Source organism: Lepidochelys kempii, chromosome 2, assembly GCF_965140265.1.
Source record: "Lepidochelys kempii isolate rLepKem1 chromosome 2, rLepKem1.hap2, whole genome shotgun sequence".
NCBI lineage: Eukaryota > Metazoa > Chordata > Testudines > Cheloniidae > Lepidochelys > Lepidochelys kempii.
The window spans coordinates 160,435,069-160,461,986 of NC_133257.1; the positions used below are offsets into that span (position 1 = coordinate 160,435,069).

The 26,918-nt window shown below is 40.4% G+C and overlaps 1 protein-coding gene across 1 annotated transcript in view; it reads left to right on the forward strand.

The window, feature by feature from the left end:
• MOCOS (molybdenum cofactor sulfurase) overlaps positions 1–26,918 on the forward strand; it is a 403,212-nt gene that overhangs the window by 309,001 nt on the left and 67,293 nt on the right. The window contains exon 6 of the mRNA XM_073332641.1: positions 7,234–7,433. Coding sequence (XP_073188742.1) covers positions 7,234–7,433 — 200 coding nt within the window. The remainder of the gene's footprint in view (positions 1–7,233; positions 7,434–26,918) is intronic.

Below are 26,918 nucleotides of genomic sequence, written 5' to 3' on the forward strand. Positions count from 1 at the left end.
GGTATCTGCTGGACTGGGAAAGACCCTGGGAGCTCTGGAGTTCTGCTTGTGTAAGTGTTTTGGGTATGGATTTATTGCTCTGTTAAAGAAACTCTGAGGACTTATATCACCTGAGTACTTTGGAGAGCTAGTCTGTTTATAAGCTATTATATATAGTGTACTAAATATCCTGGGTTTTACAAAATCCTCTCTATTTCTGTTCTCATTTATCCTACCACTTCTCTGGTGGGCCAGGGCCATTCTGAAATGTTATGCTTTTTATAGTCTTTTTAGTAATATGATCAAAGCCTGTGTTCATGAAAGGGAGTGGGAGGGGGGGATCTCATTGCAAGTAGTCATTGAAATGACTTAAATTTGTAATTGATTTGTAGCACTGTATGGTATTCCATCAAAGAAGTACCTAAACAAAATTGAGTTTCACTAATAATTAAAATAGACATGTTAAGAATCAAGCCAAAGAATATGTGCAGCATCTCCTCTCCACACTGCTCCCAAGAAGTTGAGAACAAGGAAATTCTTGAGGTTGTGATGTTTGAAAATGAGTAGCTGCTTTTCTCAGAATGTTCTGCTTAGTTTACTCAGAGTAAAGACTCTGAACCTTCCTTACCATACAAAGACAGGAGTGTAAACTAGCTGCTCTAAAGAACTGAGAGATGGGGCCGCAAAAAAGCCTTCTGCTCATTAAGATAAACACTGAGTATTTGTTTCATGTTTGGTCTCAGGAGAACGTCCTGAATGGAGGATTAAGCAATTGCTTTCCACTGTCTAAAACTGTTGAGGTGGTGGGGAAGAGAGATGAGAATAAAAGGATTAAAATTGTTATGCACAGGATTAGTGCTGAGAGAGTAGGGATCCCTATATTGCACACAGTATGGAATTAGTGTTGCGGGTGTACAGGGCTTCCGTATTGTATACACAGTAGGTGCATTTTGAAGATTTGAATATGCTGCAAGACTCTATCCAACTTTAGGCACAGACACTTGGTCCTGTGGGGAAAGTAGCATATGTTGGTCACAGAAAGTGAAATTTCTTTCCTTCTGTGAATTATTTATTGTATCCCAAGATCATATGAGAAAGTGTGTCATAATTTATACATGGCTAGAAATTAATTTGGAGGAATAAAAATCCCAAGAGTAAAACAGATTGTGACTCCCCGTGTTCACACAGATAGACCCATCGATGGGATGATTGGTATGAATAAGGAGGTAACAATCTTTCCCATGACTGATATTTTTATACTTAAAAAATAATTTCCACTCATATAGTTTATAATTAAAATAAATGGGACTGTTCTAGCGAGCAACTACCGATTAGTGTGGATAAGGATTTCAAAATCTGGCCTATACCTTCTATGTTTTCTCCGTTTAGATGAAACTCTACATAAGGTCTGTTCCCTGGTTCTACAGAAGAAGTAAGACCAAAAAGCTACATGTTCTCTTCTGCTTCTACACTCCTGCCGGGCCATGTTGTTCCTGTTCATGGTGAATAGGTGTGGGAAGGCAGAATACACTGTCAGAGGTCTAGTCGTGCAGGATGCTAAGCTCAGTCGGAGGCATCAGCACTTTGCAGGAACAGACTCAGTCTGTATTGACTTGTGTATCCTACTTGCATAAGACATCAGTAATAACGCTATGTTATTTTCAGAGTAAAAGCCGTGTTAGTCTGTATTCGCAAAAAGAAAAGGAGTACTTGTGGCACCTTAGAGACTAACCAATTTATTTGAGCATGAGCTTTCGTGAGCTACAGCTCACTTCATCGGATGCATACCGTGGAAACTGCAGCAGACTTTATGTACGCACAGAGAATATGAAACAATACCTCCTCCCACCCCACTGTCCTGCTGGTAATAGCTTATCTAAAGTGATCCTCAGGTTGGGCCATTTCCAGCACAAATCCAGGTTTTCTCACCCTCCACCCCCACACACAAATTCACTCTCCTGCTGGTGATAGCCCATCCAAAGTGACAACTCTTTACACAATGTGCATGATAATCAAGTTGGGCCATTTCCTGCACAAATCCAGGTTCTCTCACCCCCTCACCCCCCTCCCAAAAACCACACACACAAACTCACTATCCTGCTGGTAATAGCTCATCCAAAGTGACCACTCTCCCTACAATGTGCATGATAATCAAGGTGGGCCATTTCCAGCACAAATCCAGGTTTTCTCACACACCCCCATACACACACAAACTCACTCTCCTGCTGGTAATAGCTCATCCAAACTGACCACTCTCCAAGTTTAAATCCAAGTTAAACCAGAACATCCGGGGGGGGCGGGGTGTAGGAAAAAACAAGGGGAAATAGGCTACCTTGCATAATGACTTAGCCACTCCCAGTCTCTATTTAAGCCTAAATTAATAGTATCCAATTTGCAAATGAATTCCAATTCAGCAGTTTCTCGCTGGAGTCTGGATTTGAAGTTTTTTTGTTTTAAGATAGCGACCTTGACAGTCTCTACGTAAAAGAATAAATGGACACAAATCAGATATCAAGAATTATAACATTCATAAACCAGTCGGAGAACACTTCAATCTCTCTGGTCACGCAATCACAGACATGAAGGTCGCTATTTTAAAACAAAAAAACTTCAAATCCAGACTCCAGCGAGAAACTGCTGAATTGGAATTCATTTGCAAATTGGATACTATTAATTTAGGCTTAAATAGAGACTGGGAGTGGCTAAGTCATTATGCAAGGTAGCCTATTTCCCCTTGTTTTTTCCTACCCCCCCCCCCCCGGATGTTCTGGTTTAACTTGGATTTAAACTTGGAGAGTGGTCAGTTTGGATGAGCTATTACCAGCAGGAGAGTGAGTTTGTGTGTGTATGGGGGTGTGTGAGAAAACCTGGATTTGTGCTGGAAATGGCCCACCTTGATTATCATGCACATTGTAGGGAGAGTGGTCACTTTGGATGAGCTATTACCAGCAGGATAGTGAGTTTGTGTGTGTGGTTTTTGGGAGGGGGGAGAGGGGGTGAGAGAACCTGGATTCGTGCAGGAAATGGCCCAACTTGATTATCATGCACATTGTGTAAAGAGTTGTCACTTTGGATGGGCTATCACCAGCAGGAGAGTGAATTTGTGTGGGGGGTGGAGGGTGAGAAAACCTGGATTTGTGCTGGAAATGGCCCAACCTGAGGATCACTTTAGATAAGCTATTACCAGCAGGACAGTGGGGTGGGAGGAGGTATTGTTTCATATTCTCTGTGCGTATATAAAGTCTGCTGCAGTTTCCACAGTATGCATCCGATGAAGTGAGCTGTAGCTCACGAAAGCTCATGCTCAAATAAATTGGTTAGTCTCTAAGGTGCCACAAGTACTCCTTTTCTATGTTATTTGTTTATCATCACACTCTAGGGACTGGGAATTCATTTTAGGTTAATCTATATGGAGCACTGAAAAGGAAGCAGAATAGAGTGAAATCCCACATTGTGTTTGTGTACATCACTGAATAAAGTATAATGTTTATTGGATTTATTTCCAGGCAGCGTCAAATAGATTTGATATAACCTAGAAAGCTACTCAGCAGCCAAGCAAATTTAAAAGAAGTATTTGTTTTTCATTTGAGAATAATCGTAGACAGTAGAAAGGAAACGCTTTTCTTTTTTGCACAACAGCAGAGGGGCAAGAAAATTACAAATGAGAGGAGCTGAGGCGAAGCCCATCAAAGTCCGTGAAAAGACTTTCACTGACTTCAGTGGGGTTTGGATCAGGCCATAAGAGAACAAATCCAGACCGAAGAAATATAGTCTACTTCAAAAAGGCAGGATATGAACTTGTACCTGCAATATGCCTCCACAGACAACTGCTGCTCTGGTGAGCAGTATACCATTATGAGCTAGCCAATGAGTGATGGCAGCAGCACCATAGTAGCCATGGAGTAAAGGAACACCTCGGACCCAGTGAGATTTCAGCACCATCACCCCATCAGTTTCTGTAATCAGTATGAACAGCTCATGGGTAAAGCAGCAGTGTAGATGCCTGTGCTGACACTGTCATGATGCCTCAGGGCACAAACAAAGAAATGTTACAGCCAGCAAGGATTGCACAGTACCTAACACCAACACCACAGGGTAAATGGCATATTGCTGGAAGGGGGTCAGTGCGGGAAAGTAATGAGTTGCTTTCGGCAATCTCTGATGTTCAAAAACCATTGCAAATACTTGTTATGCTATTCACTGTGCCAACAGATAGTGTAAAAAATGCTGTGTCACTAGAAACAGAAAATGTGAAATGCTGAAGCCTGAAATGACATTAAGTTAATAAAACAAACACACACACACACACACACACACATAATATACATGCAAGGGATAAAGCAATAAGAAAAGTATTAGTGGAAATATATAAATTTAGACCAGACAAGGAAGTCTACATTATGCATTTGTGCCTTAGGCAGAGGTATACAATAGTGAACGCAAATTACACATCAATGCATAACCTTTACAATAGATATGTGCCTGCACACCTTGTTTTGGTCAACAGTAGTAATCAAACTCCATCAGTAATTGTTACCTGGTCTGCCCTAGATAGGTGTCCATCTCTAAAATAATAGTATATAACGTGTATGCTGCTCACCATTTAAAAATCATTTAGATTAATAAATAACTGCAGTCTCTTAATAAAACAGCTAAAATTCACTAAAATTATAGAGACTGAGTGAGTCTTAGACCCCACTTGCAATGAGCTGAAGATCACAGGCCAATCCCCAAATATATCCTCTTCAAAAGACTTAAAATCTGTCACTGCGCCTGACACCAAATAGGCACTTAATAAAAAAATAAATCCAGATGTTCAGTGTCAAGGAACCTGACATAAGAACAGTCACAGAAATTTATATGCAGGGGACAAAATGCAGAATACACTAACAAATACACTAACAAATACCAGGTAATCAGTTGTAACATATGGTAACCAAACCTTATTTATCTCAAATAGCGTCACCCCCTTGATTTTATTCCCTTCTACCACCATGTATGACCGTGTGCTAGACATGCATTGATTCAAGCACATAGCCCCCAGTGGGAGGCTGAAGATCTGTTGCAATTCTTCTTCCCCCTCCTTCCACTCCCTGGGTCACAGCAAGCAGAAAGGAGATTGGGGAATCGCAAAAATTATGTAGGGGACAGCACAGATCATTCTCTAAAAAAAAAAAAAAATCATGACTGAGTCATATATTTGTAATTTTTTTTTTTTTTTTTGGTCAGTATCAACCATGACCCATTGGCAATTGTTTTGAAGAATTTTCTTTGACAATCCATCAGCCCTAATTGTGACTCATTCTGCTATGTGAAAATACAGGCACTTGGCTACATTACTTGCCATCTACCTCCTCGGCAGGGGGCAGGAGTAGGGAAGGGACACATGCAGGCTGTTGAATTTGTGTGAGGATAAATAATTAAGAGACTCATTGGTTTCTCACCAATGCACAAAGAAATGTGATTAAGGAACTTTAAATCAAGAATGGCTAAAGGCTAATGCTGTAACAACGGCAGGATATGTCCTCTGAAAAATAGACTGAGAGATTTCTTCAACAAGTCACAAAGAAAGTATCTTAATATTCCATCAGAAAGTTCCTGCCAATTTGGAAAAGCTCTGCATCTGGCGATTAAAGACATCTCAGAAACTGACAGTGCAGTCAGATCTAATAATAGCACTGGCAGTATCACAGAAATAAGCTTTCTCAACAACACTACCACCTTCTAGCAGAAAATGTGCAGGACATCTTAGGCTAGGCAGCCCTTTTCTTCTCAAAGTCTGTGATACTATGAAAGTCCTTTGGGAACTAAGTGTTAAGAGAGAAATTTGCCAAGTTTACCGTGACAAACATCAGCAAATCATGCTAAATAGCTTCTCACAAGACTCCTTGAAGGGCTTTCTGGTGTTCATCCTGTATCTTGTTTCTCCTCACTATGCAGAACATAGAGGTTCTTCACCATATGTCCACCATTTCTATGACTACACTCACTTCATTTTCCCAACTAACATAGCTAAAAAGGACAGCATGCCATTTTGAAACTGGAAATAAATACTACAAAAATAATGTAATTTTTCTGTTTCAGCCAGTAAAAGCATATTATTGTTATTTTGATTAGACTCAGCCCTGGTCTACACTAGGTGGGGGGATCAATCTAAGTTATACAACTTCAGCTATGTGACTAACGTAGCTGAAGTCGACATACTTAGACCTACTCACCGCGGTGTATTCACTACGGTGAGTCGACTGCTGCCACTCCCCCATTGACTCTGCCTGCGCCTCTCGTGGCGGTGGAGTACAGGAGTCGATGGGAGAGCGCTCGGGGATAGATTTATCACATCTAGAATAGACACAATAAATCGACCCCCGCTGGATCAATCGCTGCCCCCTAGTATGGCAGGTAGTATAGACATACCCTCAGAGATGTTGACAGCTCTTTTCTGTATTAAAAATACACACGAGAAAAAACAGATGACACAACTGCTGCTCAGAGGAGTTCAGAGCTTAATGTTGCAACTTCCAGATATCCTGGTACTCGGTTGCAGGTCTGCACTTTCGAATTGTTAGGTGTAGCAAAGAAGAAGGGAAAGAAAGCATACTCCTATTTACTGTCCAGGCCAAATTCTGTGCTGACTTACTCCCTGTATAACCCCACTGAAACAAATGGTTTTCATGAGTGTGAGCTGATGCAGAATATGGGCCATCCTTTGTCTTTCCTGTTCTGCAGAAGTGTAGACTGAGAAGAGTATCCCTTCTGTATAATATTAAATATCTGTCATGGGATCACAAATGAAAACCTTTGTTTTGTAGCCTCATATAGGACTATGCACTACAACTAATCTTCCATCCTATGTTAGTACTGATGTAGTTTCCTGATCTGCAGCATTACTTTTCCAGTCCTTGGCACTCCTGAGCAAAAACTGCCATTCTAACAAATGTAGGCCAGAATGATTCTGTGATGTGCACAGACTGGAACCAACACAATTATTCATTGTGTGAACCCATTCAAATTTAAACTCAAATTTTCCCAGCTGAAAAGTGACGTGGATTAACTCAGAGGTAGGTGGCTCTTGTGACATTATAGCACCACTAAAGCTCATTGTAAGAAAAGAAAATTTTGAGAAGTATGATGATTTAAAAGAGCTAATTTCGGCTTTCCAGGCTTTGCACGGGTTGGCTTCTAGCTGTGCTATCTTTTTAAACAAAAAGTTTCAAGAGAATAAAGTGTTTGACAGATATGTTGTTTTCCTCTTAGGTGGCATGGAGAACATAAAACATCATACCTTTGCTTTATCTCGCTACACCTACACAGTGCTGTCTACCTTAAAATATGCTAATGGAGCACCCATTGTGCGTATCTACAGTGATTCAGACTTCAGCAGTCCTGATGTCCAGGGTCCAATAATTAATTTTAATGTACTGGATGAAAATGGAGATGTAATCGGCTATTCTCAGGTACACGAACAATTTCATTTTGCTCATCTTAATGTTCAGTTTATACACTAAACACCTTTGTGATTATCTTTTCCTCCCCACCAAATATGCTGTACATAAAAATATTCCCTATGTGTATGTTTTTTCTTCATACCTCTAGATGACACATTTAGTGTTTGTTTATTTTTAAAGGTTTCAGAGTAGCAGCCATGTTAGTCTGTATTCGCAAAAAGAAAAGGAGTACTTGTGGCACCTTAGAGACTAACCAATTTATTTGAGCATTATTTCCATCCAATGAAGTGAGCTGTAGCTCACAAAAGCTTATGCTCAAATAAATTGGTTAGTCTCTAAGGTGCCACTAGTACTCCTTTTCTTTTATTTTTAAAGTAATTGAAAGATAGGGCAATAAAAATGTCTACCGAATGTAATGTGTACAGTAGCTGATGCCAACTTCTATTGCAGTTTTTAATATTGGACCTGTAATGAAGTATTAAAAACTTGTCCTCCGTTTATCCTGTGTTATTTATCCATGACTACATCTATGATCTTGGAGTGTGATTCCCCGGCATGTGTGCACATACTCACGCTAGCTGTCACCAAACTAGCACAAGTATAAATGGCAGTGTAGCTGCAGTAGAACGGGTGGTGGCAATGGAGGCCTGGCTGAGCCAAGCTGTGTACAAACATGCCTGAAATTGGTGGGTATGTACACAGCACGGCTCAGCTGCTACCCATGCTACCACAGCTATACTGCTATTTACGTGCTCTATGAGAGCAGATGTGAATAGGTGTACACGAGCTGGGGAATCACACCTCTAGCTCTTGGCGTAGAATTAGACTTAGCATTAGCAGTCCAAAATATGGGGATGATTCAGTATAGGAGGCACCTTTCCTCTTTCTTTCAACCAATGCTCCAGCATGGTGCTAGGGAGTACTTTGCTACGGCATGTGCTGCCATTTTAGGTGAGTTTGAAAAATGAGGTCCTGGTCATTTTTGTCCCTAAGGGATTCCACAAAAGTGCAAGCAGTTGGCCAGGATACTAGGATTAATCCGCATTTCCCAATATGGATAATTATTGGAGATGGTTGGCAAAATTCTGCAGAACAACTGTTTTTGTCAGAATTTGCCTATTTGTCAAAATTGAAACATTCCATGGAGACTTCAGTTTTGACTAAGTTGCAACAGAACCCTGCCTGGTTTCCTGCCAGCTTGTCTGCCTGGCTTCTTGGTTGACTGCTTGCCAGACTGCCCTGGAATCAGGGACCTCAAGGCTTTCCAGGTCACTGGCTCCAGAGTGAACTGCCTGGGAGTTGGGGACGTCAGGGCTTCCAAATTGTAATGAAACCAAAGTTCAGAATAAAAAAACCTCCACAAAACAGAATTACCTTTCTCTACTTAGCTCTAGCAGTATTTTTTTTTTTTGTAATATTTTTGAGGAAGCAGGGAGACTTTAGGTTTCATTGAAATGTTTTTATTTAACGATTACATGAACAGAGTAATGTTTTTAAATCAGATTCATTATCTGATTCAGAAAGTCCCTAAACTTTGGGCTTGTCTACATGGTGAGGTACTGCTCACTATGGGGATGTGATTTCTAAAGTGCACTTTAGAGAAAGTAAATAAGGAAGTGTTATTTACTCTTTCTCCTAACACAAGAACTAGGGGCCGCCAAATGAAATTAATAGGCAGCAGGTTTAAAACAAACAAAAGAAAGTATTTTTTCACACAGCACACAGTCAACCTGTGGAACTCCTTTCCAGAGGATGTTGTGAAGGCCAAGACTATAACAGGGTTCAAAAAAGAAGTAGGTAAATTCATGGAGGATAGGTCTATCAATGGCTATTAGCCAGGATGGGTCGGGATGGTGTCCCTAGTCTTTGTTTGCCAGAAGGTGGGAATGGGCGACAGGGGATGGATCACTTGATGATTACCTGTTCTGTTCATTTCCTCTGGGCCACCTGGCATTTGCCACTGTTGGAAGACAGGATACGGGACTAGATGGACCTTTGGTCTGACCCAGTATGGTCTTTCTTATGTTTTTATATGTTGTGCATTAATTAGTCTTTGTAGTCACTGCTGGTACATACTAAAGGTTCCCGATGGCGCTTTAGCAGCTGTACATTAAAGCGCACTAGGGAAACTTTCAAGTGCACCAGCAGGTCTACAAGGATCAATTAAAGTGCAACGTTTTAGAAGTCATGTCCCCATAATAAACATCGCCACAATGTGTAGACAGGTCCTTAGTCTGTCTCAATGTTTCTCTCACTCTACTTCCTGTTACATACTCGTAGGATCCACCTAATGGCCCTATGCCACAGTTTTGACTACCAAAGATTGCCTTATGTATAGTACCCTTACAATTGCAACAACTCAGATAGCACCTTTCCCCATCCTATGGCTATCCAGGAGACTTTGCCCCATTCAAACAGATGAGACTTGGCCATGGTCATCTATGGCTTCTTGACCTTCGAACTTTACAACACAATGCACTGTATTTGGGAGTGTAATCAGAGACTGTGAAGAAAATTGTTGGTCCAGAAAGCAGCAGTCCTCCTGCTGAGCAACTTAGGCCAATAAGAGCACATAAAACTAGTTTTGCTTAATACTAGCTTCTTAATTCTCTTCACTGAGTGCCCATCAAACAAGTCAAGTTCAAGAGTCTTGTCTTGATTTTCAATTATCTGGGCCCAGGCTGCCTCAGAAACCCCTCTCCCTCTGCAAGCAAGAACTTTCAAGACAGCTGCATTCCTGTGGGAAGATGAAACTCTGAACAACAAAGGAGAAATCAGTGCAAGCTAGAGAAAAACTTTATCTGAAATGGTTCCTGTGGCATTCACTACTAAAGCAGTTGAGAACGGCCACAAATTTTACCACCATCTGAACAGATTACTTCTCCAATCTCTGTGCCATAACTTTTCTATAATTAAATGATGAGAAGAATACATCCTGACCTTTGAAGTAAAGAGAGAAGTGAAACAGTAGAACATCAACTTGTATTTTTATGTATTTAAGTGCTCATGTAACACACCGATGAAGTTATAGAGCTGGAGACATTATTATTCTTTTCTTAGTCACCTAAAAACTGTTTTTTAGTGTTACTGTGCTTTGTTAAACAGTTGCCACATTTCATTCCAGAGGTCACTGCATTTCAGGGATGAATGAATTCTACATATGGTCTGTAAAGTGCTTTGCAGACTTTCAGGATGAAAGGTGATATATAAAAATAAGGTAGTAAAGTTATTAATTATTATCATCATTATGTACAGTAGTTGGGAACAACCATACAACATTCCCTTTGAGTTGCCACCAGCTCTTAGCAAAAATTAAACACAACTGCTGCTTGGGCCAAACAATGTTTTTAAACATAAAAAATGCTCTGAACACTGAAGAAAAATATTTTTAGTCATGTAATTTCATTGTTGCTGCTTGCTGTTAGAGCTGCTAATAAAAAGATGACTTAGTGAACAGTATGCTCCGGATTTTGAAATACAGTAGATTAGTGGTTTTCAAGATTATTTTCATTTGCAGACCCCTACGAATTTTAGAATGGAGATGTGGATCCCTTTAGAAATCTTAGACATAGTCTGCAGACCCCCAGGTGTCTGCAGACCACAGGCTGGAAACCGCTGCACTAGACTCTGATCATTGCTGACATCAGTATGTTGAATGAAAGGCTAATAAAGATTCTTCTTTGAGTAGATGTTCTTCTGGCAGTCGGCGCTCCTGTATGCCTTCCCCAAATCCCGATCATCCCTCAAATCATTCTCAAACTCTAGGAAGATTGGGCCAAGGTCATTCTCAGTGCCCCGGTGTGGCTAATACATTGCTTGTTCTCCATCCTTCTTGATTTCTCTTCAACCTCCCATACTGCTCCCTCTCCATCCTGAACTTATTCACTCAGAAACAAAGCCTCACCTTCCATCCAGCACTCAGTTCCATGCATCACATGATGTCAGGGTTCCCTCCCCACTCTGAACTCTTGGGTACCAATGTGGGGACCCACATGAAAGACCCCCTAAGCTTATTTCTACCAGCTTAGGTTAAAAACTTCCCCAAGGCACAAATTTTTCCTTGTCCTTGGACAGTATCGCTGCTGCCACCAGGTGAGTTAGACAAAGATTTAGGAAAAGGACCACTTGGAGTTCCTGTTTCCCCAAAATATCCCCCCAAGCTCCTTCACCCCCTTTCCTGGGGAGGCTTGAGAGAAACGAAGGTGAGCACAGACCTGACTCTTGGGTTTTTAGGACACTAAAAACCCAATGAGGTTCTTAAAAACAGAACTATATGATAAAGAAAAAAGTAAAAGAAGCACTTTGTAAAACTAGGATGGAAGGTAATTTTACAGGGTAATAAGATTTAAATTACAAAGGATTCCCCTCTAGGCAAAACTTTAAAGTTACAAAAAAACAGGAATAAACCTCCCTCTTAGCATAGGGAAAATTCACAAGCTAAAACAAAAGATAACCAAATGTATTTCCTTGCTATTACTTACAATTTGTAATCTTAGATGTTTATTTCAGATATGGCCTTAGGAAATGTATTTTTCCTGTCCTGTTCCCTCTCTGTCCCGGAAAGAATACAAGGAAAGCACAAACAAAAACCTTCCCCCACAGATTTGAAAGTATCTTCTTCCCTTATTGGTCCTTTTGGTCAGGTGCCAACCAGGTTATTTGAGCTTCTTAACCCTTTACAGGTAAAGGAGGGATTTTACGCTACCCTTAGCTGTATGTTTATGTCACACGGCATTGCTGAATGAGAAGGAAGACCTGTGTTCGGTTGCTGACCTACAAGTCTTCCTTAACAGTAAAAAAAACCTCCACCAGGATGGCCTATTCAGCTAAATGGAAGTTATTTTTGGTGTGGTCATTAGCACATGGAATCCAACCAACACTGGCCTTTTGGAGTACCCGCTGCACCTTCAGTCATTGGGGCTAGCATTGAGTTAATTGAAAGTGCATCTGGCAGCAATACTGGCATTTCATCCCACTATTCAGGGAAGGTCAGTCTTCTCCAGTGTCATGGTAACAAGATTCTTTAAAGGGTTCCTTTGTCTACATCCTCTGATCTAAGAACTGGTTCCTCTGTGGGACCTTAACTCAGTCCTAGTGGCCTTAATGGGGCCTCCATTTGAACCCTGGCATCTTGTCTCTTTCCACTTCTATGTCAGAAAACTGTGTTCCTGTTAGTGATAACATCTTCAAGCAGAGTGTGTGAGTTGCAGACTCTGCTGGCAGAGCCTCCTTATACATGATTCTCCAAAGACAAAATGACTTTACAACCCCATCCAAAATTTGTGTCCAGAGTGGTTTCTCAGTTTCATTTGAACAAGCGGTATATTTACCTGTATTCTTTCCTAAATCTATTGATCTCTGGAGGATGATGTTAGATGTCAGCAGGTGTCTAGCCTTTTATCTGGACATGATTAAACCGTTTTGTGCTTCACCTCATTTGTTTGTGTCATATGTTGATCACATGAAAAGTCAAGTGGTCTCTTCATAGACAAGCTCCAAATGGATAACATCCTGCATCAAGACTGCATGTGAAATAGCTTCGGCTTCGCCCCCTCAGGGGGTGCTAGTTCATTCTACAAGGGCACAAGCAATGTCCATGGCACTCCTCAGTGATGTTTCCATATTGGACATTTCAGGGCTATTACATGGTCATTGATACATACGTTCATGACTCCTTAACCACTTCTTCCAAGGTGGATGGAGGCTTTGGTAGAGCATTCCTACAGTACTTGTTTTGGTAGACTCTGACTCCAGCTTTGGTGGGGAGGGGGGGTAACTGTTTGTGAGTCACCTACATGGAATATACAGCTGCATCTACTCAAAGAAGAAGAAATTATTACTTACTGTAACTGTAGTTCTTCAAGATATGATGCAAACGTGTATTCCACGACCCACCCTCTGTCCTCTCTGCATCGGAGTTTCATTTCTAGGCATTTGGTGTGACAGAACTGAGGGAGGGTCAGGGCAGCTCCACCTCATGTAGCCGGGGGGAAGGTCTAAGGCCATGAGGCACAAGCATCGCCCTTCTATGGGTACTGCTAGGCAATTTTCTCCGGCTCCGATGCGCTGAGTGCACACATCTTCAAGAACCACAGTTACAGTAAGTAAGCATTTCTTTTAAAAATACATGCTAGCAACATTGTATCTGCACTAGATGTTAGGCTAATTATTTAGTTAAAATAATGTATAGTTTTCATATATTTTAAAATTCACATCCAAGTAACACAGTGCAGTCCATATAAAGAATATATATGAACCCCATTTGGCTTTTATATGTAGTCACATTCTTCACAGATCTAGTATACTAGGTGGAAGAGTAGAAAAGTTTGATTTGACAAAAGGAATATATCCAGTGCTGAGAAAACTACATCCAACTAGCAGTGTAATCTCATCTGCTTTATATGAACAGCATTGTTTTTATATATGTCTATCTACAGGCAGGTCTATTCAAATAAGAGCAAAATCCAATAGTTTGGTTTCTTTAGTATGGAAATGAAATATGATTATTTTAGTGTAGTCATGTTTGTGACCTGCTAATTTGAAAGCTGCTTAAAGTTTGTCTTTGATTTTAGGATTCACTGCTTGGTATACAACATATCTCAACCTTCGTGTAAACTTCATCCACTTATGTAGGGAAGACACCAGATTCAGAGGCCAGTTGGTTAAGGCACTGGTCTTGGGATCACTTAATTAAGGGAAAATCGGACAACATTTCTATTTGAGAAGAATAATACTTCCGAGAAGTATCTGTCTACTAGTAGACACCTAACTACTAATTAATTACTCAGATTGTGCTCCAGTTAATTTATTCAAATAGACAAATTCCTAAATGTCTTATTTCATTACTGTTGATGCCTCTTTTGTAAATAATGTATTCATAACCAATCATTCAAATAATTTCTTCTGTCTGTTTGGTATTTCTTCTGTGCCCATTGCCATGGTATCTGAGCTGAATGACTCATTCTACAGAGAATTTTATGGTGAGGGTTGCGAGAATTTTATTTGTAGCATTTGCATCTGGTCAGAAAGACTTTGAAAGTAAAAGTGACAGTCTCTTTGGAGGATACCAAGCTTACAGTTAATCCTTGAGATTTACATAATTTACTCAATATTCAAAACTCTGAAATAAGTCCAAGATATTTAAGATTTGAAAGGCATGCAATCAAATATGTGACATTTAACACTGCTACTGCAACATGAAAGCAAGGAAAATCTTGTCTTTTGTCTGTGCACCATTTTGAAAGGAACCAATTCTTAGCCTGATACTAATGTTAAAGTCCGCTCCTAACTATTGTCAGAGTATTATCATCCACAGTTAACAAGATTGTGTTACTAAACACAAACATACTTGAATTACACACACAGGGTCATTTATTCAGTGTGGGAATAGCCATAGGCTTCAGACTGATCCTTGAGTAAACACTTCATTCAAATGTTGAAGATCAAATAAATGAATCCCCTTGAAGCCTAATGCACAAATTAGACTTTGTCATGATTGCATTTCTGAAGGGTGACAATGTTCTTGACAGCTTACTGTCCCAATAGGTGTGATTTATAATGCTTGAAGGTTTAGAAGTTATGAGCTGGAAGTGAAATAATTATGAAAAGTTGTGCTGTTATCCCATTTTTATTTAAGTATATCTTTTCGTTTATTGAAGGTTATCACTATTTTCAGATATTGTTCATTGAAGAAACCTGACCTGAATATTAAAAGTATGTTATCAATTTAATGGGCAGCTTAGTCACTGGAATCCATTCAGCACACTGCTGCCAGTTAAAATGATTTAAACAAAAGTGATTTGGAGACTCCAAACACAGTAGTCACTCACAAGGTTTTGCTAACATCCCAATCTTTCCATGTAAATTTGCTTTCTCAGCCAGGGCCTGGCTATTTTGATTTTGAAGTCTCAATAATCTTCTTGCTCTTAAACTATACTAAATAATAGTTTTCTTCTATTAGCCCCTTAGGGCTCCTATTCCTTCCCCTGAAAATGCTTCCTCTCAGTAAAGCTGTCTGTACACTACCATTTGTAACCTACTATAGTAATGAACTGAAGAGACACCTGCATTCGACTCACAAATTGTCTAGCTTTTGCTGCATATATCAAGCAGTATGGTGATTGCCTCTTTATGGAATACTGTATGGACTCTACTAACTAAAACATAGGCATTACAAGTTTTTTCTATTGATATTCGCAGCAACGTATAAATATTTAGCACACGTGGTGCTTGTGAAAGGTAGCAGTGTAACAGTGCTGGAGACCGAAGACCTCTGTTTATCTAGAGTGATGGTACAATATGGGAAGTAACAGTGCTGGCTTCCTAACACTGCTTCACCAAAGTAGCTCTGTAGCAATCCTTTGCTTCTCTACTGAGACTGCCAGGAAGGGTACCACTTAACATGAGATGTGGTTGTGCTTTTTGTGATGTCACAAAAGTGAGGTCACACGTTCACTAGGCCTGGACTCCTCCACACATGAAACAGCCATTGGATCATTAATAATAATGAATAGTTATCATTTGTATTGTATTCAAATATGTGATCATATTCATATCTCATTACAAATACTCAAGTTCTCCAGTCTCTCAAACGATAACCATTGGACAATTAGTGGACTACAGTTTGCGTTCTTAGTTGTCATTATAATTATTTGTTGTTTGAAACTTGTAAATAACTCCATATGTGTGCAACTTTTAAGGTTCCAGCATCTTCTTCTTGCAACAGGAAGAGGAGATGGAACAGATGTAAGAAAGCAAAAGTGTTTGGAAATTTAAAAAACAAGGACAATAAAGTGACAGAAAACAGAACAAAAACTAACAACCCCCCCCCCCCCCCGATTCATGTGAAATTAGATCAAATCTGTTTTACCTCTTCCACTCCAAGATCTAGAAAAATATATAGGCTTTGTTGTAAGATGCCTGTTGTGCTGTTATTATTTGCACACTTTTGCTTTCCTTGCTTCTTTAATGTGGCAATATATTCAATTAAAGAAATACTCTTTTTTTGCTTTACATATTTTCATAAGGCGTACAGCTCCCATACCTGCCCCTCTTCCATAACTTAGTCTTGTATTTGGTCACAGACAATGCTTAATTTGTGCCAGGGCTTGCCAGCACCTCTAGGCTTGGCAGTTCATAGCCCTGGCACCTCTGGGCTGCTTGTATTGGTTATGAATGCAAAAAAATTGCTTGAGGCCCAGCACCTCTTTTAATTACAAATTAAGCACTTGTCACAGCTCGCTAGTGTAGTGAGGAGTTGGTAACAGCCAGAGAAGGCCAGCTGAATTTTTGGCAACTTTAATTGGTGTTTAATTTTATGCCATGCCTAGCTATTCCCCAGTTTAATTACCTCTGTTCCATTATGCAGCTCGCTGTGCTCTAGTCCTCAAGAAAAATAACTCTTCTCTTAGGAAACTTCACTTGCTTCCATTCTGTGGAGTCCTGAGAGAACTTTTTTCCTCTCTAATTGTTTGTGCCTTAAGCCTTTTTTTTACCTCATAGCTACCTTTGAAAAGTGACCATCAGTTCAGCAAAGGATTAGCAGGTTCCTTTTAACTTCTCATCTCTACCTCCTTTGCCTATAGCCTAAAGCAAAAGAGAAAGTAGTCCTCCTTGATCGCCTCACCTGCAAAAGTTTCTTCAATGTCTCGCATTCTTGCCATGCCTGCTAGCGATCCTGTCAGGAAGATAGCAAACAACAGTTCATTAGCAGCTCCAGTTTTCCTACCTATAGCCCGGCCATATCACATTCAGTCTGATAGACAAACTGCTAAAACATGCGGCCGCTGCAAAAAATAGGAAAGGCGAACATTTCCGTTCTCCTCACAAAGCGCCTGACTGTAGCTTTACATGTCAGTGAGTTTTGCCCTCCTCACCTCTCTTAAGATTACTGAGAACACTTCTCAGATAGGTTGTGGTCAGCTTTGACAATCAGGCTACATCTACACTGCATGCTTTTTCTGCCAGGCTGTAGAGTACATACTTAAGTAATTCCCCTAGCATGGGTATAAATTGCAGTGTAGACAGTGAGGCACAGCTTAGGCAAGTCTCGTACTCGCTCAAGCTGTGCCTTCCTGTCTATGCTGTTACTTTTAGCCATATACTGTCCTGCTGCTGGAGCCTTTTACTAGCACAGGAAAAGACTCCAGCATTTGGGAAAGGCTGTGGCAGGAGGGAGGCAGTGGGGGAAGGGCTCCATCAGCTCCCTACTGCTAGAGCCTTTCTTCACTGCAAGGAAATACTCTGGAGCAGGGAAAGGCCCTGCAACGAGGGAGGCAACAGGGAAAAGTCCTGAAAGGGTGAGGCTGTAGGGAAAGGCCTAGCCTTTTGCTGCTGTCTCCCCCCGTCAGAACCACAGTGTGAACACAGCTTGCTTTTTACTGTGGTGTGTAGCTACACATATCCTACGTGCTGCCGAAAGTGGTGGGAGTGTAAATGTAGACTAAGTGTATAGACTAAGTGTATGTTAACATTCCCTGGCTGATCCTATCTGCACAGGAGGAGTGAGAGAAGCGCAACACTGTAAACTTATGAAAACCCAACTTTTCCAACACTGCTTCTCAACAGATACCTCTCAGGATATGTACATGCAGCCCAGATCTAGAATGCAATTTTCATTATGGCTTTTCATAGAATCATAGAAATGTAGGGCTGGAAGGGACCTCAAGAGGTCATCAAGTCCAGCCCCCGTGCTGAGGCAGAACTAAGTAAACCTAGACTACCGCTGACAGGTGTTAGTCTGTTCTTAAAAACCTCCCATGATGGGATTTCCACAATCTCCCTTGGAAGCCTAGTCCAGAACTTAACTATCCTTCAAGTTAAAAAGTTTTTCCTAATATCTAACCTCAATCTCTCTCACTGCAAATTAAACCCATTACTACTAGTCCTACCTTCAGTGAGCATGGAGAATAATTGATCACCGTCCTCTTTATAACAGCCTTCAACATATTTGAAAACTGTTATCAGGTCCGTCCCCACCCCCAGTCTTCTTTTTTCAAGACTAAACCAAGCCTAGTTTTTTTTTAACCTTTCCTCAGAAGTCAGGTTTTCTAAACATTTTATAATTTTTTTTGCTCTCCGCTGGACTTTCTCACCAATTTATCCACATCTTTCCTAAAGTGTGGTGCCCAGAGCTGGACACAGTACTCTAGCTGGGGCCTCACCAGTGCTGAGTAGAGCAGGACAATTACCTCCCATGTCTTACATATGATATTCCTGTTAATACGCCTCAATATGACTTATGTTGACTCATATTTAATTTGTGATCCATTGTAGTCCCCAGAATGATTTCAACAGCATCACATCTAGCCACTTATTCCCATTTTGTAGTCATGCATTTGATTTTTCCTTCCTTCTTTTGCACTGTCTTTATTGAAATTTCATCTTGTTTACTTCAGACCAATTATCTAATTCATCGGGGTCATTTTGAATTCTAATCCTGTTCCCCAAAGTGCTTGCAACCCTTCCCAGTTTAGTGTCATCCTCAGATTTTATAAGCATGCTCTCCACTCCATTATCCAAGTCATTAATGAAAGTATTGAATAGTACCAGATCCAGGACTGATCCCTGCAGGACCCTACTAGATACATCGTCACAGTTTGACAGCAAACCATTCATAACTACTCTTTGAGTACGGTCTTTCAACCAGTTGTGCACCTACCTTATATACCATGGCATTTGCCCCCCTTAACCTGTACTGGTAGAGGATAGACCCCCTATCCTACTGGGTCTTTTCCATCTCTAATTTCTATAATTCTAAAGTGTTAGAACCTTTCCAATGGGACTTGTGCTCCTAAATCACTTAGGTGTTTTGGAAAATCCCACCCTTTGTGATTATGTGATAGGTGCTGTAGTCTCCCACCTGTTTGTGTTGAACTCTTTTTTCCATACTATGCCATTTTCTCTTTTGTCTGCTCCTCTGCTTCTTGTTTTAATAATGAGACTTTGGATGATGGATGGCTATGTGATTGTATTTTCCTATCTACTTTTTTTTTCCTTACAGAATATAATGAAAATATCAGGGCTGGCCCTGCTCTAGGCTATGTAGTTACCTAGGATGGCACAACAGAAGGGCACCCAGTGTCTTTCAGTTGATCAACAACTCAGCTTTCTTCTTCTGCTCCCCAGCTGGCAGCTCCTTCCTCTCCATGGGGAAAGGACAGGGCAAGGTGAGAGATCCCAGTATGTGAAAGAAAGGAACGAAAGGGAAACCCCAGATTAAGGGACAAGGGTAAAAGGAAGGAATGGGGAAGCAGCAAGAAGCTCTATTGCAGGGGAGAGGTGTTAGTGGGGTAAGGAGAGATTTATCAGTAATGTGAAGTTGTGATTTTTTTCACATTTTTAGATTACTTGGATATGACAGTAAATGTGGATAGAATGTTATGGGGTTTGTAAGTCTTGCCTTAGACCTTAGTCCATCCCATGCTATGCTGCATATTGGGCTACCCACATTTGCCAACCTTGCCTGTCAACTGCCCTTCTCTCCAAATCTTCCCATTTCATGTTGAGGTACCTGATGTCATTCTGAACTGTTCATTTCCATGTTATTTGAGGTCTTCCTCTCTTTCTTCTTGAGTTTTCTGGCTTCCATTCAAAGGTGGTATTTGGTAAGCATTCTTTTTCCATTCTCAGCACATGTCCCAACCACTGATGTCTTTTGTAGATAATTTGTGTGAGGGTACCTTGTCCAGTAAATTTTCTGACTTCTTCATTCATCTTCCTATCTCTATATGATATTCCCAATATTCATCTCAGACATTTGTGATTAAATGCATCCAGCTTTTGTATATCTTTCTTGGTAAGTTGCCATGTCTCACTGCTATATGTTGTGATGGCAATAACAATTGCTTTGTACACATTCAGTTTTGTCTTAAGGGAGATGTTTTTGAGTTGTCAGATGTTTTTGAGTCTTCCAAATGCAGCATTTGCCTTCCCAATTCTTCTTCTTATTTCCTCAGAACTAGTACCATCTTGGCTGATGGTACTTCCAAGATACGTAAAATTGTCCACCTTCCAGTTTCTCTTCTTCAGTTTTGATTTCTGTCCCTATAGTCCCCATTAACATTACTTTACATTTCTTTGCATTGTATCTCAAACCTATCTTCTCCATTACTTCTTTTACTTGGTTTGTGCATTTTTGTAGTCCGTTGGCATCTTCACTGATGAGCAATATCGTCAGCAAAGTCTACATTAAATAGTCTTGAAGTGTCTCATTTTAGGCCATATGTATCACTGTCTCATTGTTTTAATCCATAGTTTATGACTAGCACAAACAAAAATGGAGACAGGACGCACCCCTGCCTTACACCTGTCTGGATGCTGAATGGCTTACTCAATCCATTTTTCATTTTAATGCAGCATTTTGAGTTGGCGTAGAATGCCTTCATAATGTTAATTAATTTTGTTGGAATTCCATATTGTTCCACAATTTTCCACATTGTTTCTCTGTTTACACTATTGAATGCCTTTTGAAAGTCCACAAAATTGATGGCAAGACTGCCTTGGAATTCAGTTGTGTTCTCAATAATCCATCTCAGGGTGAAAACAGCATGTGCATGATCTCCCTTGTCTAAATCCAGATTGTTGTTTTCGTAGGATGGTATCCATCTTTCTTTTCATTCTGTTCAGGAGGACTGCTGCTAATACTTTTCTGGTGATAGATGTATTACTCCCCTCCAATTTGAACAACTGTTTAGATCACCTTTCTTTGGTAACTTGATAATGATACCGAGGTTCCATTCTTCCGGCACTTTCTCCTCCGTCCATGTTTTGTTGCACAGTGAACAGATGACTGATTCCACATCTTCACCTCCATATTTAAACATCTCAGGATGAATGCTGTCCAGACCAGGTGCCTTGTTGTTTTTCAGCTTCTGCAATGCTTTTTTTACTACTTTGATTTTTACCTCAGATACATCTATATCTAGGTCTAATGGTTTATCATTGTTAAATTCCAGTCTTGTAATTTGTTCTGGTTGGTTTAGCACGTCTTTGAAGTGTTCCACCCACCTATTTTCTTGTTCCTCCTATGTTTTCAAAATTTCTCCTTGTTTCCCTTTCACTGGGACACTTCTGAATTTTGATCCATACCCTGTTAACTGTTTAAGGATCGTGTGTAGACTGTTCTTGTATTGTTTCTTTCCTCTGCTTCTTCAGCTTCACTAGCCTTACTTTCTATCCAATTTTACTTATCTTTTTTGCATTATTTCTTTACTGCTTTGTTAAGGTTTCTGTAGGTTTGGTTTGTTTCTTCAGTCGCATGTTATAGTATTCAAGCCTTTTGTTTTCTTCTTTTGTCTATAATTTTCCATGTTTCCACTGTTCATTATTGCTTCCTCTCTTTCTACCAATTATCTTTTCAGCTGCTTCTAGCATAGCTGTTTTCAGAAGATCCCAATATTTTTCCACTTTGTTTTCTTCAAGATCTTTAAGGGCCTCAAACTTATTCTTGACATCTATCTGGTACTTTTTTCATATCCTGCAATCTTGTTGTTTCTGCGTATTGAATAATCTTAGTCTGTGTTCTTTCTTTTTAAGCATTTTGAACTTTGATTTGATGTTTGCAAATGTTCAGCAATGTTTGATTTGATGTTCAGCAAATAGTGATCGCTCCCTATATCTGGTCCTCTGAATACTCTTGTGTCTAACACTGATGTTTTCCACCTCTGACTAACACAGATATAGTCTATCTCATTTTGTGTACGGCCATCTGGTGAAATCCATGTCTTTTTGTGTATGTTTTTATGTTGGAAGAAAGAATTGTGGATGCTAAGATTGTTTTCAGTACAAAATTCAAGAAGTCTTGTGCCATTGTCTGTCATTGTTCCATCGTTTCCTAACCTCTTCTTTCATTTCCAATCTGGGCATTAAAATCTCCCATAACCAGGACAAGATCATGTTTTGATATTATTTTTCATTACATTGTTCAATTCTGTATAGAATCTCTTTGTCCTCTTCATCTGCATCATTTGTTGGAGCATTTGTCTGGACTATGGGGCATTTAATGTGCCGAGAGTGGAATCTAGCTGCCAGAAGCTTATCTGGTATTGGCTGCCAATTCATTAGTGATATCTGTGCAGTGCTATTCATGATGATTCCTACACCTCTCTCACGTTTGGTTTTCCCTGAATAGCACATTGTTTTTTCTCCAGATGTTATCATACCTTGATCTTTCCATCTAACTTTACACTCTCACAAAGTCCTAAGATGTCAATTTTATATCTATCCATTTCTTTGATTACCTGTGCTAATTTTCCTGCACTATTTAGAGTTCATACATTCCAGGTAGCTATGGATATACTCTTTTTGGCCATCAGAATTTGGACCATCAAGTGGATGACTTCCCAATGGGTTTGATGATCCACTTTCCTATGCGCATCTGAACGCTTTCCATCCTCCTCACGGCATGATTTTTGGCTTATGTGAGTAGTTTCTGTAGCTAGAACTTTTTTTTACGGTGATGGGAAGCCTCCCCATCGACCAGCCTTCCTCCTTTTTGATCCAGGCTTGGGCACTGGCAGAGCTTTGTAAGTCTAGGTGGGAAAAATACCACATCGTTGGTATAATCAAACCAAATGCTCAGAACCGTCTTGGGAAACATTCCCTAATACACAGTAGCCTTCCTTGGCACTGGCTTCATTATTTTCTGTCCTTTCTATTTTGTACATTTTGATTTCCTTTAACACTACTTTAATAAGGTGTTTATAAGACAAGAAAAATGGTCCTGGGGTTAGGGCACTAGCCTGGGACTTGGAAAACTGCTTCAATTCCTTGGTGTATCACAGACATCCTGTGTGACCTGGAGCAAATCAGATAGGGTGCTCACAGTGCCACGCAGGTATGCAGGCTTGTGCTAGCAGAGCTTGAGCTAGCATGCTAAAAATATCAGTGTGGCCATTGTAGCTTGGGTGGCAGCTCAGGCTCTCCAGCACCCCCGGTCCACTGGTCTGAGCTCAGGTGGCTAGCTGAAGCCACCACGCATAAGGTCCACACTGCTGATTTTAACACGCTAGCTTGAGTCTGGCTAGCGTGAGTCTGGGAGAATTGCTCCCAGCTGCAGTGTAGGCGTAAACATGAGTGTCTCTTTACTTCTCTTCCCCATCTGTAAAACAGTGACAGTTGTACTTCCCTACCTCACAGGGATATAGTGAGGATAAGTATGTTAAAGATTGTGAGATGCACAGATATATCAACAGGATAATAGCTACCATGAAACTACCTAAGATCAGTAGATTTCTTGAGGAACAACTGTAGTTGCAGGACACCTAAAGTGACTTTCTCAGAGAGTAGCCTGTGTTTCGGTAGTGTGCCAGTCCTACTCTAGACTAGTAGATGTCTGTGTTCTTAGAAGAGCAGCTTACAGCTATGAAAAAACTACTGCATTTCTCACAAATGGAAGGGAGTTGCCAGATCAATCTGTCAAAATCACTAAAGGGATTTTGGTCAAACTACCTATGTAACATACTTATCCTGTAATTCATAATCTGTGTCCTTAGAGCTGCTAGTGGGTTGATATTAAGCAGAAAAAAGGTGTCCTTTTTACATTCTTATCTGCACAGGTTTATTTTTTAGACAAAGCAACTTAATCAAGAGATCTTTTCAGTTTATATATATATATGTGTGTGTATATGTGTATATATATACATACATGTTTATCTATTTATTTCTGATCCACCTGTGTTTTTAGATATCATGTAAAACTATTATTGTGTAGATGCATAAGCTGACAGTATGCACCATATATTTTTCTTCTAAAATATTAGTGTAGGAGCAGGGAACAAACACTTTTTAATTCCAGCAAAGAATATGTCTGTACAAGATGGTCAAAAGACTCTGAATTACTTACCCTAATGCTTTTTGGAACATATCCACTCATTACATTAAATGCGATGACTCAAGGAAAGAAAAATATTAATAACATGCCTAATGGGATTTTTGGCCATGTTCCCAACAGCTACCTAAAAATTACTGGGGTGATTGCTTGCTATTGATTTTCGTTATTGATTTAGCTATTAAGACTTCAGGAAACCAGGGGCAGCTGATAGACCAGTGGTGTAGAATGCAAACAGGATTACAAGGAGAAAAACATTGTTGCGATGACTCTTTTTAAAACTCCACTAATTTCTTTGGTTCTCATCAGTTTGTGCTGTAGACATCTTGTAAGAGGCATGCTTGCCACAGCAGTGATTTGCATTATCTCCTATACTACTGGGAGAGACCTTTTTGTGGTCCAGTAAACCAGAGTTGTCATTATAATGGTGTGTTATCATCTCAAACTGACAAGATGGGTCATTACAATATGTGTCCTTGCTTACATTTAATGGAAGTTAGTTATGTGGTATTAGACATCAAAAGTCATTTCTCCTAACAGGGGACTCTGTGTTCAATGACCTAGCATGCAGGCCGGAGATATGCTGTGCTTGTGTAGAGGGATTAGATTACATGTAGTAATAAGCATCCTTGCAGGCGAATTCAGGTCTCTTACTTGCTGTGCAAGTTGGGTGGCAGGGATCAGGTGGGATTGTTCTTTGTAATAGTTCAGCTCTGTGGGGAGCAAAAAGCATCCTAGCAGGTGTGTTTGAAATCTCCTACTATTGAAATGCTAGTAAGAAAGGGTTGCTATTACAAAGCTCCATCAAATCCTATGCTGAGGAGGCTGTCTGGCATCACCACTTTTGAGTGTCCTTGTGTGCTTTGTGTTGCTAGGGAAACTGTGATGGAGATAAAGGAAAGAAACTCATGCAGCTCTTAAAATGAAAGCATCTAAGGGAGAACATTAAAGCAAAAATATGTAGATATGGAACCAGAGTGAGGTTCTAAGTCACTGACTCCACTGAAGAGGGGGAGAGGGAATGTGAGACGAAAACATGGGGCATCAGCAAGAGTCCCCACTAGCAGCAGGTTCTGCTGGAATTCCTCCTGGGACTGTGGCAAAGCAGCTCTGCTACCCTTAGAAAGTGTGCAGCATCCAATTTTAACCCTCCAGCCCACTTCCATTGGTCAGCGAAAAGTAGGAGCATGGCTCCATCTTACTATCACCCTGCCTATACCTTCCTGTCCCCCCTGGGGAGTCTATCAAAGTATTCATATAGCCCTCATCACTGTCAAATATGAGCACCTCAGGTGCATGAATGGAATTTTATCCTCAAAACATCCCTATGAGCTTGGGAAGTACTATTATCCCTCTTTTACAGATGGGGAACTGAGGCCAAGGCAAGATTAAGTGACTTGCACAAGGTCACACAAGAAGTCTGAGGTTAGAGCCAAAAATAGAACACAGATTTATTGAGTCACTGAGTCTTATCTACTACATCATCCCTCAAAGTTCATCCACCCAAAGTTCAAGCTAGAGTTGCCACTACCACTAGTCTATCACAGTTCTATTTTTCCCTTTCATTATGTTGGTTGGTCCCTCTGCAGGAGTGCAGAATGGCAGGGGAGCTTTATATGCCCTGTTTCTCACCTCCACACCATGCACCTTTGCTTTGCCTGCTCTAATCCGTTGCATAATTATTATCCTGAAGAATGGCTAGAGATGCATATTGGATTACATATGCCTGCTTCAATACCCATGAGAGGAAGCTCTGATTAAGTTATCTGTGATGTCACAGATGATTTATTTCTTTGTTTTTCTTTTTGTACTTTTCATTCCTATGCTGGATGGCATTTTAAATATCCTATGTATGAGCCCAAATTGTATTTGGGTATGAATGCAGGTAAATGAGTGGCCAGGGAGAGGGAACATTTCTGCCTGAAGATACATAGGTCCATGGCAATATGCCTCTTACAGGGGAAGATTCCAGGGCATGGCTGAATCACTGAGTCTTGGATGCCATCTTGCTTGATTACTCCATCAGGTATGCATATATGGCCTATTGAAATTCAGTGATTGAATCTTTCAGTTCACAAGATGCGCCAAACAGAAGAAAAGGGCAGTCCAGAAGATGCAAGATCATCCATTAAGAATCAAGAAAGTATTTCAAATCTTCTCTCATACTGTAATTCCCCAGTCCCAAAACATCTAGCAGTTTCTGGATTTGACATATGTAGAATCATAGGACTGGAAGGGACCTTGAGAGGTCATCTAATGCAGTCCCCTGCCCTCACGGCAGGACTGAAGTATTACCTCTACCATCCCTGACAGGTGTTTGTCTAACCTGCTCTTAAAAATCTCCAATGATGGAGATTCCACAGGCAATTTATTCCAGTGCTTAACCGCCCTGACAGTTAGGAAGTTTTTCCTAGTGTCCAACCTAAACCTCCCTTGTGGAAATTGAAGCCCATTGCTGCTTGTTCTTTTTAACCTCTAAAGGTAGGACAATCTTTTATGTACTTGAAAACTGTTATCATGTCCCCTCTCAGACTTCTCTTTTCCAGACTAAACAAACCCAATTTTTTCAATCTTCCCTCATAGGCCATGTTTTCTAGACCTTTAATAATTTTTGTTGCTCTTCTCTGGACTTTCTCCAGTTTGTCCACCTCTTTCCTGAAATGTGG